The sequence below is a fragment of the Astatotilapia calliptera genome, chromosome 20, assembly GCF_900246225.1.
Source record: "Astatotilapia calliptera chromosome 20, fAstCal1.2, whole genome shotgun sequence".
NCBI lineage: Eukaryota > Metazoa > Chordata > Actinopteri > Cichliformes > Cichlidae > Astatotilapia > Astatotilapia calliptera.
In genome coordinates this window covers 24,374,669-24,388,741 of record NC_039321.1, presented here as the reverse complement: position 1 = coordinate 24,388,741, position 14,073 = coordinate 24,374,669, and the positions used below count along the sequence as shown (strand labels likewise).

General features: G+C 36.9%; 2 protein-coding genes across 3 annotated transcripts; one reads left to right on the top strand and one right to left on the bottom strand.

The window, feature by feature from the left end:
• Positions 1-297: 297 nt before the first annotated feature.
• taf10 (TAF10 RNA polymerase II, TATA box binding protein (TBP)-associated factor) lies at positions 298-4,130 on the bottom strand. 2 transcript variants are annotated; one of them, XM_026153917.1, is made up of 5 exons: positions 3,721-4,130; positions 1,809-1,966; positions 1,619-1,683; positions 765-879; positions 298-619 (listed from the first exon to the last, which is right to left on the bottom strand). In XM_026153917.1, exons 1-5 carry the CDS (start codon positions 3,845-3,847, stop codon positions 530-532), a joined length of 555 nt encoding a protein of 184 aa, XP_026009702.1. In that variant the 5' UTR covers positions 3,848-4,130; the 3' UTR covers positions 298-529. The 2 variants fall into 2 exon arrangements, with proteins under 2 accessions (XP_026009702.1, XP_026009701.1); XM_026153916.1 differs by having other exon boundaries at positions 3,715-4,129.
• A 327-nt stretch (positions 4,131-4,457) lies between these two features.
• LOC113013738 (uncharacterized) lies at positions 4,458-10,449 on the top strand. The gene is made up of 14 exons (XM_026154876.1): positions 4,458-4,738; positions 5,023-5,131; positions 5,340-5,424; positions 5,500-5,573; positions 5,667-5,726; positions 6,540-6,647; positions 7,030-7,086; positions 7,473-7,603; positions 7,796-7,850; positions 7,959-8,051; positions 8,145-8,279; positions 8,847-8,948; positions 9,620-9,781; positions 9,992-10,449. Exons 1-14 carry the CDS (start codon positions 4,725-4,727, stop codon positions 10,118-10,120), a joined length of 1,314 nt encoding a protein of 437 aa, XP_026010661.1. The 5' UTR covers positions 4,458-4,724; the 3' UTR covers positions 10,121-10,449.
• The last annotated feature ends 3,624 nt before the right edge of the window (positions 10,450-14,073 follow it).

The following is a 14,073-nucleotide window of genomic DNA, read 5'->3' as shown; positions in this document are numbered from 1 at the left end:
GTAGTTCAGACAATATTTTAAGACAGCATTATAAATGAAACCTTATATACTTAAGCGAGGCTCCCAGTCTGAAGAAGCTTTGGAAGTGGGGAAGTTTCCAAAACGAAAATGATCCCAGACAGACCGACAATTACCAAAGTTGTTTTAAAGAAGAAAAAGGAGAAAGTTATGACAAAGTATGTCCCTGATCTGAATCCAGCAAAATACATTTGAAGAAATTTGAACTGTAAGGCAGAGGAACAAAAGTCATACAGAAAAGATTAGCTTAACTAATTTTGACACCTTTGTGGGAAAATGTTTCTGTTAAAGGTTTTATTTTCACAATAAAACATTTTTACAAATTAACAAATTGCAAAGACTGCGCCACAAAACAAATGACCAAATGCAAATTGACTGCAAAGATTTCTCAAAGTTGTTCTAACTCAAGGTGAGAAAAAAAAAAAAAATAGCAATACAGGTTGTCACAAACTCTGCTGTGCAAGCAGGCAGATAAGTACTAGCAATAGCAAAAAGCTCTAAAGAAATTGTTTTATGTAAAGTAATAAGGTTTCTTCACATTCACACCATATTCTGCGAGGGCAGGAGTCAGGTCCTCCATAGTCAATGTGTACTTCTTATCCTATACACACGAGGAGGAAGAAAATTATCAGGAACAAAAATAACTGAAAGCAGATGAAACCTTCCTCTTCTAGCAACACTCACACAGCGCTCTCTAAATATTGTACATCATATTTAAAGTGCCTATTAAAATTAGACAAGCTTACCTTTGTCTTACTTCTTGAGCTTCCTGAGGCAGTGCCTTTCATTTTGCAGTACTGCAGCGCATCATTGGCAATGTCTGAGATAAATTTCTGAGATGCGAGGGAGATCAGACGAATTCTATGCATGGAAAAAAGAAAATAATTAATGACTTCTTCCCTTAATGGTTTACAGCCTATCTGTATCCTTACTTTGAAAAACACCACACACATAAACCTCAGATTTTGTCTGATCTTGTTCGGAGTGATCACAAAGCTGACATTAAAGAGTCTTACAAGGTTAGAGATGTTGCATTTTGGTTAAAAGGTTAAAGCCAGTTTGTTTTAAGCAAATCTAATCAGCCAACACTCCCTTTAATATCAGAAAGCACAGTGCTACCTGACTAATACAGTATTAAGATAAGAAATGCTGTATACCATTGGGAAATTCTTTAAATTAAGCAGGAGCATAGAAATATTTGACAATACAGTCATCTATTTGTGACTTCAACATGTTCCCAATGCCAGATTACATTAATTTCCGACTCATTCAGTGCCTTGAACTCGGGTTTTTAATGGTGAACTCATATTACATAAAGGCTTTTAAGTCATAGGTTTGTTAAGTAAATTGGTGGCTATCAATCAAACCTCTGAATGTACCAACTGAGCAGCCTTATGATTTGTGCTGTTTGTTTTGTTAGTCACACTCATATCAGGATTATGTACTCCTCCATGCGTGCACACTGACAGACACAAAGCTGTTCCTAGTATACAATTTCCCAGTCTATTTAAAGGACACATGTATAGGTGGAGCCTTTTTGCTGTATTTAATGTCTAAACTGACAAGTCCATGACATTAGACCAGAATTGAGTGTACTCACATCCTTGGATCAGAAGCCTCAAAGCCAGCCCGGTTGAGGTAGTAGCCTGTGACTGCATCAGGAATCTGATGGGGGGGGGGGGGGGGGGGGGGTTAATAACTACTTATGTATATGCCAATCAAGCACTGATTAAGAAACATTACTGTCAAAAACATGTGAAGATATGATGTAGCAGGGTTAACTGACTTACCGTGGGAGTGTACTCTTCCAGCTGCATGAGGAAATCAGCCAGTGGCGTGGTGGAAACAGCAGGCTTCACATCTCCATTGGTGATGCCACCAGGAACATACACTCCATTGGAAACAGATGTGTCTGCAGACGGTGTCACCACAGCCGATGAGGACGAAGCTATAAAAAGAGACATCAAGAAGGGTCTATTAAATGCTTGGAAAAAGGGTGGCTTTACCCCTCTGGAAAATTAGGCAAAAGGAGGCCAACTGAACTTCTTTAAGTTTGTGAAGACGTTTCACGTCTTATCCAAAAGCTTCTTCAGTTCAAATAACGAAGGTGGAGAGTCCCAGATATTTAAACCCTAGTGCAGAATGTCACCTTTGGAGATAATCGTTGACCTACTATTAATCGTGTGTGACATGACATGAGCCAAGGAGTTAAAAAAGGGAATGAGTCATTAAACCAGAGGTTTCAAGTGAAATTAAAGTGAGACCTTGCCCCTCCCTATCATGACCTATTGAGGTTACCTGAGGCAAGGGTTGAAGTGTCTGGAAAGGGATCTCAAGATAGCATTGAAGGTGGCAGCTTGTGTTCAGTGATGTTTGTTGACACAGGGCAAAGATGGCCTATTTTACTCCTCTTTCAAACCATCTGTTTTGTCAGTCCAAAATGTGAACATTTGTATCATCAAAAGAATGTAGCTGTGCATCTGCACCTAAAGGATAAGTTGCACCTTTTGCCGCTTGGTTATTTGGCCAGTGGTGTTGAGGATTTAGGTAAACTTGATTAAATTATAAACACACATGAATAGGGTCAGATTTTGATATCCACCACAAAAAACTATCTGGACACAGTTTCATCTTTTAGCATGACAATGACGCCAAACATATTGCTAATGCATTAAAAAATACCTGGAAAGAAAAATATACAATTAAGCACTATCACTCATGGATCGGGATCCCAAAGAACAAACTTCAACTTTACTGAAGAATAGTTGGACCACCTTGACAGACAACATAGCAAAAGGCAGCCAACATCCAAAGAAGCTTTAGATGTCCTTCAAGAAGCCTGGAAAACTATTGCTAAAGACTACTTGGAGAAGTAGTTTCCCATTTTTACATAAAAATTAAATCTATCTTAAGGATGGGGCCAAAGGGTCTTTCACCATCTCACAATGCTGTGACTGCACCAATTCCCCAACTCTCACTGAACGGTACCCATGGCCATTAATTAATGATCATGACAATTTCTATATTAGTAATCAGGAAACTGACCTAACAGTTAGTCAGTTGTGTTAGTTTCAGTCTTTATGCAAATGTAATGTTCACAAGGTTGGGGACCCCACAGTCAGCTGAAACTGAAGACGTCACTTGAATGAGTGATAAAACATATCTCAACAGTCAGATAAATAGAATCAGAACTTTCTGTGACGACTTAAAGAACCTACAAGAAAGCTTGCCTGAGAGAATTCAAGCTCTTTTAAATAATAAAGGTGATCATATCAAATATTCACTTTATTTTCAAGCTTGTGAGAATTGCACAAACTGTTTTTACCTTATATACTAACATTTTTGCAATACACTGTACCCATTTCCAATCTTCCCTGGCAAAATATAAGGAAATCATGGATGGCTTGAGACTTTTGCAAATTACTGTACTAACAATCTAAAAAATTGCTACAGTGGTTAAGTTAGTGATACGGACTTAACCTGAAACATGGTAGTTGGTAGGTTTTGTAATAAATATGTTTAAATCACTTTAGTGTAAGACGGCAGCCAGGTTAGTACGCGTTTCTCTCAGTCAGGCTTGGTAATGTTGACAAAGTCAATGTACATCGTGGAAAATTCCGACTTCCACAGCGAGATGAAATCATCAAATGCTCTCAGAATAATAACAAAGACAATAACAAAGCCACGTTACGTTACCATTACTTGTGACCGACGGGATGCTGCTCACGTTGGTTGTCGTATTATCATTGGCAATGCAATTACTTGCCGTTGACGATGTGGTAGAAGGCACTCCTGTTGTTACAGACTGATTTAAGTTGTCCATGTTCATGTTGGCGTTAGCTAACGAGCTAACCGTGGTTAACTAGCACCGAAATATGCAAAACACCACAAATCCGCGATTTATAGCTGTAAGACAAATATTTTACAAAATTCTGTTTTAGTATAACTCTACCCCTTAATTCAACGAAATGAATTACCAAAACTAAAAAAAAAACTATAACTCGTAGCAGAAGTGTTCCTAAGTCCTTTGCAGTAAAACGCTGAGCCACCACTGTAAAGTAGATCGCTTCACGTGACCTATAGTCATCCTCTTCTTCTATGTGTTTTATTGCTGACTGCACACCGCCTCCTACGCCCCCTGCCGTAGCGGAGACTGTAGGTTATAAATTAATACACTTTCTTCGTGATATTTAAAGCATTTAATTCAGATTTGTTCAAAATTATATTGTACTCACAAATATAAAATGATTAGTGTGTAATTATGTCTTCCAATAAATTGATGCATTCTCATAAACTTAAAATGAATCCATTATGAAGACATGGGATCAGGCTCTGGCTTGAATAAGCAATCATGTTGCCCTGTCAGAAAATTCCTGTAAGAAATCAGCATTCAATTGATTGCAGTCTGCAATCTTTTGACATCTAGCGGTGCGATTTTATACCTTTAAACAGAGATTCACCTCTACTGGCGGTGCGAAGTGGTAGTTTACGAGGTGTACTGAATACAGCAGAGCGATCTCGTGAACACTGCAGGGGGCGTTAAGGGAGTGTCAGACATTTTCTCGGTTGATATTCTTGTTCGAAGAAGTGAGTCTCCGTTTTTGTGGTCAGTCTTTCACTGCAGTGGACTGTATGCTGAGCTCTGGACAAATTTTAGTCCTGTATTCGTCTGACCAACGCGGGAGACGGACGTTTGTGACAGTTGAATGGGACAAAACAGGTACTGACAGCCTTTATAAACGTGCAAGTTAAATTCTCCACAAACGTCGATTAGCGACTTTCACAAAGTTCCTCTCGTCCCCTGTTCAATAATCACTCAGTTTAGTCCACTTTTAAATGATTGGCAATTTTGTGCCTATCTCTGTAGGTTTAACGTGTTTACATATCGCCGTATTAAGGGAAGTATCGTGCATCTGTAGAGGACTGCTCAACCTGTAATCTCACGATTATGTATTTTCTTCGGTTTTGTGGCGGTGTACCTACAAGCTTTAATTTGTATCAAAGTTCACAGGCTGGCAAAATGACTGCTCCTGTCCGTGCCATCGTGGTAGGAGGAGGATGTCGGGGTGAAATCTACTCCCAGTATGCGTCTATTCATCCCGAACGAATGAAGGTTAGGAGAGGCTTGTGTTTCTGAGGGAAACATTTGTCAAAACGTCAGCATGTCTTCGTCTGTCGAAAGGAAATAGCTGAAATCTGAAATTAGTCTCCTAATTATAACCCTTCTATGCTCAAGTCATTGATGCAAGCTGTTCCTACCAATGTCACGTAGTAAGTTGTAATATGTATGTACCTTGATTTATTCACTTTGACCTCCTCAGGTTGTTGCAGTGGCTGATCCACGGAAATTTGCAAGGACCAAACTTCAAAAACAACACAAAATCGTGGAGGAAAACGTATTTGAAGGTGAGAGGAAGAGAGAAAAAGTGTCAAATCCTTATAATTATCTGCCTTGTCCTTACTGAGTCCTCTTTTATCCAGACTGGCAGGCTGTAGTTGAAAGAGACAAGTTTGCAGACGCTGTGTTAATTTGCACCCCAGATCGCCTCCATAAGGTAAACATTGTCTGCAGCAAATATTTATTGGTTTAAATTACTTTGAGATGTTCTTAAATTAATTATTATGGTGATCACATTTATGCTTCCTAGGAACCTGCTGTGGCCTTTGCAAAGAAGGGATACCATGTTCTTCTGGAGAAACCAATGGCAGTGAGTGTTTGTGGATGTTATTGATGAACTGAGTTTACAGTAATAATGAATCCCTGATTTGCACCAAAAGTTTTATTGTCTGAAGTTTGGACACACAGTTTGATTTTAGCTTCTTTTTAAAAAAATACTTTTTAACTTGTATTGTTTAGAAAAATGGCCCATTGAACCTCTCTCAGACCATTTATTTTAGCATTCTAAAATCTGAGGCAGTGTTTGAACAACAGTATCAACATCAAGCAAAGATATTTTCTTCTATCTTGAAATTTGTATTTAGAGAAGACAGTTTAAAATATAATGTTAAAAGTAGTCTGTGTTTTCTTTTAATTTTCTTTAATGTGAACTTTATTAGTGTGTGCTCAAATATGGAACTTTACAGGACACCATAAACTGGCTAATACTTAGACATTTTTTATGTATCTGTTCAAAATTACAGATGGCAAGAAAGACCAGTGAAAATTTCAGGCTTATCTTGAATAGTGTTTTAAATATTAAATATCTTCAAATAGGTCTTTAATGTACAAAAAAAAAAAAACTTCTGAAAGTGGGTCAACAGATTATTTTTTTCAAAGAAAGGACATCTGGAAAAGTATTTGATACATGAAGCTAAATTTTTACAGCAATTGTTCTACGTGTCCAAACTTTAAAGCTTTAAAATCTGCTGATTTGAGCTAGAGTGACCCAACAGTTGTTTGTTTTAGTTGCTTTCACGATTCACTATTCTGAGCAAAAGCTTTAACAAAACCACACACCCTCAGTATTTTACATCAAACTGAAGCACAGCGTCCCTCTTTTAATGTCCCCACATGACTTCAGACAACTGTAGAAGACTGCACGGCGATCGTGGAGGCTTGCATTCAGAGCGGCGTGATGCTGTCCGTGGGTCACGTTCTCCGGTACGATCCAGTCATCCACAAGATAAAGGTGAGCATTTTCTAGTGCACTTTATCCAGCTGTGACAGTTTTCTTCAGCAGGTAGTGGAATCTATTGTGGGTTCAAACACTTAAACTTCATCTGCCTAAAATCTATAGGAACTCTTTCTCATTCAAAACAGCCACACATTTACAGAATCAGCAGGATTGAGGAAAAATAAGCAAACAGAGCACTCTTTTGTGTTTGTGAAAGTGCAAAAAAAAAAACCCCATCAAAAACAGCATTTTAATCAAGAGTGCTGAGGCTGTTTTGACTTGATTAAGTCAAAACTACAATTTTCTCATACTTGGGAAAGTGGTAAAGAAAATTTACAAAATCTGTATGAGGGTTTTGCTGTTTTTTTTATGTATAAAAATAAATGGTCTTTTACAGAAGCTCATAGATGCTGGAGTCATAGGTGAAGTGATCCATATTCAGCACCTGGAACCGGTGAGCAGGCAGATACGATAGAAACAACAACAATAATAATAATAATAATAATAATAATAATAATAATAATAATAATAATAATAATAATAATAATAATAAATTATTATTATTATTATTACCATTGTTAAATTGAATTTAACAGACACATGTTGATTTTTCTTTTGTTGTTAATATTATATTGCAATATAAGACATAGTTTCATAATTAACATATTCATTAAGAAAATCATAATTTGGAGACATTTGCACATAGTTGTGGCCTGTGGACAAAATTTTGTAGCATTGTATGTTTTTGTTATGTTTTGGGTTTTTTCAGGGTTTTTAAAGTGTTATTCAATGTTAACATTTCTGCAGCATGGTTAAAAACAGAATCGATCTTTCTTCCAGGTTGGGTTTTATCACTTTGCTCACTCGTTTGTTAGAGGGAACTGGAGAAACGAAGCAGAGAGCTCTTTTGCTCTTCTCACTAAATCTTGCCATGACATTGACCTCATACATCACTGGGCTGGAGGGCGCAGGTATATCATTAGACAGTAGTCAGTGATTAAACTCAAGGCTCAATGTTCAAAAGTAAGATTTTCTTTCTCTTTTATTTTGGCCTAAAACAGCTAGAAAACTACATGTTTAGCCCAATTTTGTTGGACTAGAGGTAAATGGGGATGTTTTTTTGTGTAGTTTGATTATTTACTCTGGCAGTTTGTTCTTGGCAGGTGTGTGAAAGTGTCGTCATTTGGATCCGTCAGCCACTTCAATAAAGACAACAAGGTATGTTGTCTGTTCAGTGATCAAATGAAGATAATCAGTAGCCATGATGGGTAGAAATCTCTGTACTAAGCATGAATATAAAATGTGACGTTACTAGTTTTGTGTCAGCCAGCAGGGGCTGCAGATCGCTGCCTTAACTGCTCAGTAGAAAAAGACTGCCCGTACTCAGCATGCAAAATCTATTTGGACAGTGTGAAGAAGGTAAAAATTTCACCAATTTACTTTCATCATTTATGTACTTTTTTTATATACTTCTTATAAATAATTTTTGTGTTTTGTATGTTTGTGTGCTAGGGTCACACTGGCTGGCCAGTATCAGTCATATGCCCCAATTCACTCCCAGACATTGAGTCAGTAACAGAGGCATTGAAGACTGGACCGTATGGCCGCTGTGTCTATGAGTGTGACAATGATGTCTGCAGTAACCAGGTTAGAAAACACTGTGAAATCTGCAGCACTGACCCTTTCTGACTCAGTTATGCAGTATTAGGTTCCTATCAGGCATCAAAGATGCATTTAGAATATACAGAATATATTGTACTTCTACCTGCACCATTTTCATTATGTGTACTTTCTTTTTTCTTTAATCTCAACGAACAGTTATCTGCATATGAGTTAAAATAACTTAAACACAGTGAAATTTATTATTCATTTATTTATTTTTTAGCACAAGAAGCTTTCTGGTTTCTGCCGTTTTGCAGTTCTATACTGTACCTCTCATATTTAAGCAGGCTTTGTTGCAAGCAGGAAGATGGTGTGTGTGAGACTAAAAGACAGGTTGAATTTGGAGGACTGTAATTACAGAACCATTAGTTGTTGCTGAGATGAGTTTTTGTTTTGTAATTATGTGCATTTGCCCAAAATATTGGACATTGTCCCCATAGCTTAAATCAGCTGACTGACATACGAATTCCCAGACTGCACTTTGTTTATTTATTTATTTGGTCTGTGATTCTTTCCTTTTATCTCTTTTAACTTTTCTGATCTCCTGAGCAGGTTGTCAACATGGAGTTTGAAGGGGGTGTGACGGCAGCCTTTTCCATGGTGGCATTCACTGAGGAGATTTGTAAGCGAAAAACAACCATTTACGGCAGCAAGGTAGGACTGTAATTAATGTCTCTGGGAAAGATGAGAATGAGAGACTGAAGAAAATCACATAGAAACACATTAATTAGCAAATGAATTATATAAAAGTAAAAGTGTGAATGCTTACAGATACAGCAGGTAAGAAACATATATCACAGCACTGTTAATCCTTATAGACCCTGTAACAGTTCAAACTGTTAGAAGCATGTTATTTACTTCATAGGACAAAGGCACTCTTCTGCATCATAAAGCAGAACCGCAGACCAAAATCACCCATTCCATAATATGTTGAAAAATGGTTTAACAATGATATGTTATTATAATTAGGGATTTCCTGCCTCGTCATACATTCACAGAAATCTGTGTATTTCCATGTTTTTTTTTTTTTATGACCATTTGATTTAAAAACTATTATATTTTAGCAATTCCTTATTTGATAAAACTGATTCAGTTGTTTTACAATACTTTCAATTTTGCTTTGGACACCCTCAAAAACAGGACAAAGTTTCAATATTCAGACAAAAACCTTGTTGATAAAACCAGTTCGATGAGCTATCATTCATACTACTGATGTGCGACTGATGAAATGATATCTCCTTGAATCTTTAGTATTTGATAAACATAGAGTTAAGTATTTTACTAAAATTCAGCTCTTTCCTACATAATGAACTGGGTCTTCTCAGGGCGAGCTCTCATGCAATGGCCACGAGATCCATGTGTTCAACTTCCTGACCCAGAAATCCAGAAAGCACACAGCAGACTACAACACTACCAGGCAGTTCGGTATGAGTGGACATGGTGGAGCAGACTACTGCCTTATGCATGCCTTCATTTCTGCTGTGGCAGTGAGTGCTCATTACACTTTTTTTTATTTTTTAAAATATCTAATTTTAGATAAGATTTGTTGTTGCTGAGTTCTACTTCCACTTGAGATTGTCTGTATTTGCTTTTCTTGTACCTGTGATGCAGGACTTAAAGGATGCATGTGTCGTATCTATGTGTATCTGCTCTGTGATGGCTAATTTTTGTTTTCATATATCTTTATATGCATACAGAACAATGATCCATCACTGATACGGTCTGGTCCTGTGGAGACACTGCAGAGTCATTTGCTGGTGTTTGAAGCTGAGCGCTCACGACTAGAGAGCAGAGTGCTGCACTGTGGGGACATTAAACAGAGCTAAAAAAAATACCTACAACATTTTTTTTTAGCATATTTTGTTATAGCTTCTTAATAAATCAGTGTAGTAATACCTATATTGTTAGTTATTGAACAAAACTATTAAACTTTCTCATTTGTCAATTACTAGATTTATATCCACACACTGACATATATAACAAGAACTTTTTTCTAGTGAAGCAAAGATGTCCTGAGAACGTATGATGATTAATGACAATGACACTCACTTCCTAAAATGATTACATAACTGATTCATGTCAGAAAAAGAAATATTAATTTCAAGGGACTGCCTGGTTTAATAAATGCTAAATAAAATCTGTTTTTAGTCTTGTGTCTTTAGTTTCCACATTTTTTTTTTCTTCCACACACTATCACGCTACAAAGCCTGACACTAGTCTTGAGGCAGTAGGACATGGAAAATATGTACTATTTAAAGAAAAAAGTAATCTTGAATTTAATGGCAACCGCACTCAAATTTTGAGACTGTGTGTCACATCCAATCTTCAGCACCTGGACTCTTCTGCTCCAAAGCCATGCTATTGTAAGACATGCTGTTTGCCATCGCTTTGCTGAAATGTGAAACCTCTTCCATAAAAAAGATGTTTGGATGAAAGCGTATGATGCTCTGAAACCTGTAATCTTTTTTTTTTTTGGTCCCAATAATTTATTACATTTTGACATCAGGACAAATGGAGTACATGAGACCTCAGTTATTAATGAAAACATGAATTTCACAACTTATCACACCACTTTACAACTGCTCATTGAGGCAAATAGGTAGGGAAATATTGGGTGAATGATCGGGCACAAGCACACGACTCTGTCAGATCTTTATGTAACAAGAAAGCTTATTTACACAACACCAAGACACTGAAGAAGTCACTTGGATGAGTGATGAAACGTTTCTTCCAATGAAAACGTTACATCCAGATGAACAGAATCAACTTTTGGGGATGCAGAACACCAAGTGCAGTAAAAAGTGATATTTTTTTAATTAAAAATAATTTTTTAAATGGAGGCTGTATGATAAAAAAAAGTATTTCTATACTATAAAATTAAAACAAAAAGACATTTTAAAGTGGCACATGGCAGCAGGTTTCCATGTAACAAAATTATGTTGTGATTCCATTTTTGCTATCGTTACCATTTAAAGTAACATAACATATATGAAACATAACAAGCAAAGGTCTTCACCATTTCAATCCAGAGCTTGGAGAGAAATTGACTATCACAGCGGTTGCAAAGCAAGGATTTACTAGCAAGCAGAAATTTGTTGGATTGCAAAACCACTGACCATCGACTGACAGCATGGGAAAAGTAAGTGCATGAATAAATGAATAAGTTCTTCAAGTCATTTGTTTTTGAATCAGGTGTTTAAACTTGAAATTCATATTTGCAAATCTAAAGATTGTACAATTTTTTTTTACATTCCTGCATTTTTTCTGTGCAGTCCTGTGAAAGGAAACCTTTTGAATCACTGTTTTGTTGTAACAAGAGTAAAAAGCATCTTTTAGTTATTGTATTTATTTTGAACCTTTAAAGCAGCTTGTGGTAAATATAACAGACTCTCTGTCACGGTCCTCGGTCGGTGACCCAGTGTTTTGTGTTTTGTATTATTATTGTTATGAATTGAACTTAAATTTTTTATGATTTTTCATTGCTAGTCTCTTGGTTTTTGTTTCTGTATTTCTAGTTCTGTAAGCTCTTTAGCATCTCCTTATTTCCAGTCTTTACCTTTTGTTAATGTGCCTTCCCTCTGTTCACTGTCTTGTCTCTCTGTGCCTTTACTGTGGGACACAAATTTCTTGTTTTCCAGTTTCCTGAGACCTTACTTTTTTTAGCTTCTAGTTATTATGCTTTATTTTCTGTTACCCCTATTTCAGCTCTCTAGAGCGTAAGCTCATTTAGTTCATCCCTCTGTGTCCTGCAAGTCCTGCATTTGGCACCTATCTCCTTCCTTCCACACAGCTGTAGCCTTTACACACAGTTACTGAATTTGACTCATTTAAAATTTTAAAGGTAAACAAAATAATAACCACTGACCAAATTTAAAAAAGCAAAACAAAACAAAAATAATATTAATAATGATAACAAAAAAACGCATTACAAAACTTAAATCTTCAGATAAAATGAATTGTTTTCATTTTGTTTATATCTATGTAAAAATGAAATATTTCTAATGCTCTGCTTTTTCCTTTAAATGTGGTGTCATATCATGATAAAAAAAAATTACTTGAAATGTGTATTGAAACAGAAAACATAAACCTACAATATATTTTTCACTACAGTTAACATTTTAATAACAGAACAGTGGTTTCTAGAATATATTTTTCATTTCATTATTGTTTAATCCACAAAACTTCTTTTAGTTCTTTAAGAAAATGTCTTACAGTGAAATAAATACAACTAAATCTTTTTTTTTTTTTTTACATCTTGAATCCTGTCTGGCAGCTTTGGCAATCAGAATTATGATCTCAGTGTCAGTCACTGTCATTTATTCAGCACCAGTGTTTTGATGGGTATCAGTACATCAACACTGAAATGGTTTAACTGTAAATAATAGCAAGAATAAAACAAAGCAGATCACAACAAAACTTGTACCATGACTTCATATATTTGAGTATGTTTGCCCTTTATGTTTACCTGGTTGTTGAATGTCCCTGACAGGCAAAGATGAAGACAAAGTGGCTAGAGGACAGCAGCCCTGAATCCCTCCAACACCCTCCCGAAAAAACATATTGGACCACATTTGGTGCTCTGCTGGCGAGAAGCTCCAGCCCTCAGCCCTCCACCTCTGGCTTCCAGCATAGACGACCCAAGTATGCCAATCAAGAGGTGAGTAGAAAGCATATTCATAAGCTCATAGACAATGTAAATGTTTTGACATCTTCTAAATCCTACAAAAACAAGAACTGAGCGGTGAAAAAATACAAACTGGCATTGTAGACAAGCCAAGAGTTTTGACACACATTACTCCATCTCTAACAGGTAAACACTGCCCAGCCAGTGAAGAGGTCAATCCCCCAGCCCTCCACCTCTGGTTTACACTTGAACCGTGACTGGAGAGCAAGGAGATCCAGCCCTCAGCCCTCCACCTCTGCCTTCAAGCGTGGGAGAGAGGAGGCTGACCAGGAAGAGGTGAGTAAGCACAATGCTGTAAGCATCAGTGGTGGATATTTCAAGAAAAAAAAATACTGTCATGTATTCACTGTATTCACTTCAGCTTTAAATGTTTGTTGTCTGATCTCACTGTGCTGCACACACACCATACCCGCAGTCATTAGTGGCTTATACAGTCTCTATTTCTGACCCCTTCTATGCACATTACTGCCACCTTCTGGCACTAGCAGCATGTAGCAGCACACTATATTTGAACTCATGTTGGTTACATAAAGGTACATTTTGTTGCACTTTGCTAACTATTTCAGTATTCACAAACCAATTACCACCCCCAGTGTGCATACAGAACTGACTTCTGTTGAAGTTATCTGTAGTATTTTTGAAAAAAATAAAAGAAACTGCTAACGTAAGAATAATAGTTAGCATTTTCGGTGCTTAACATCAAGTGATATCTCACAGCTACCCCCTGGTCGGCGAGTGAGGAGATCCAGCCCTCAGCCCTCCAGCTCTGGCTTCCAGCATGGACGACAGGTGGGTGCTCATCAGGAGGTGAATAGAACGTATATTGTATGCTCACAGAGAAGTACATGTTTTAACATTTTCTAAATTCTACAAATACAAGATGTGAGTGATAAAAACAAACAAACACTTGTTTCTAAAACTGGCATTTTCAGATAAACGAAGATCATGTGGTCCAACCAGTCTTCTACCTCTTTTTACAACCCTGGAAGAGAGGAGGCTGACCAGGAAGAGGTGAGTAATCACAATGCTGTAAGCATCAGTGGTGGATATTTCAAGAAAAAAAAAAATACTGTCATGTATTCACTTCAGCTTTAA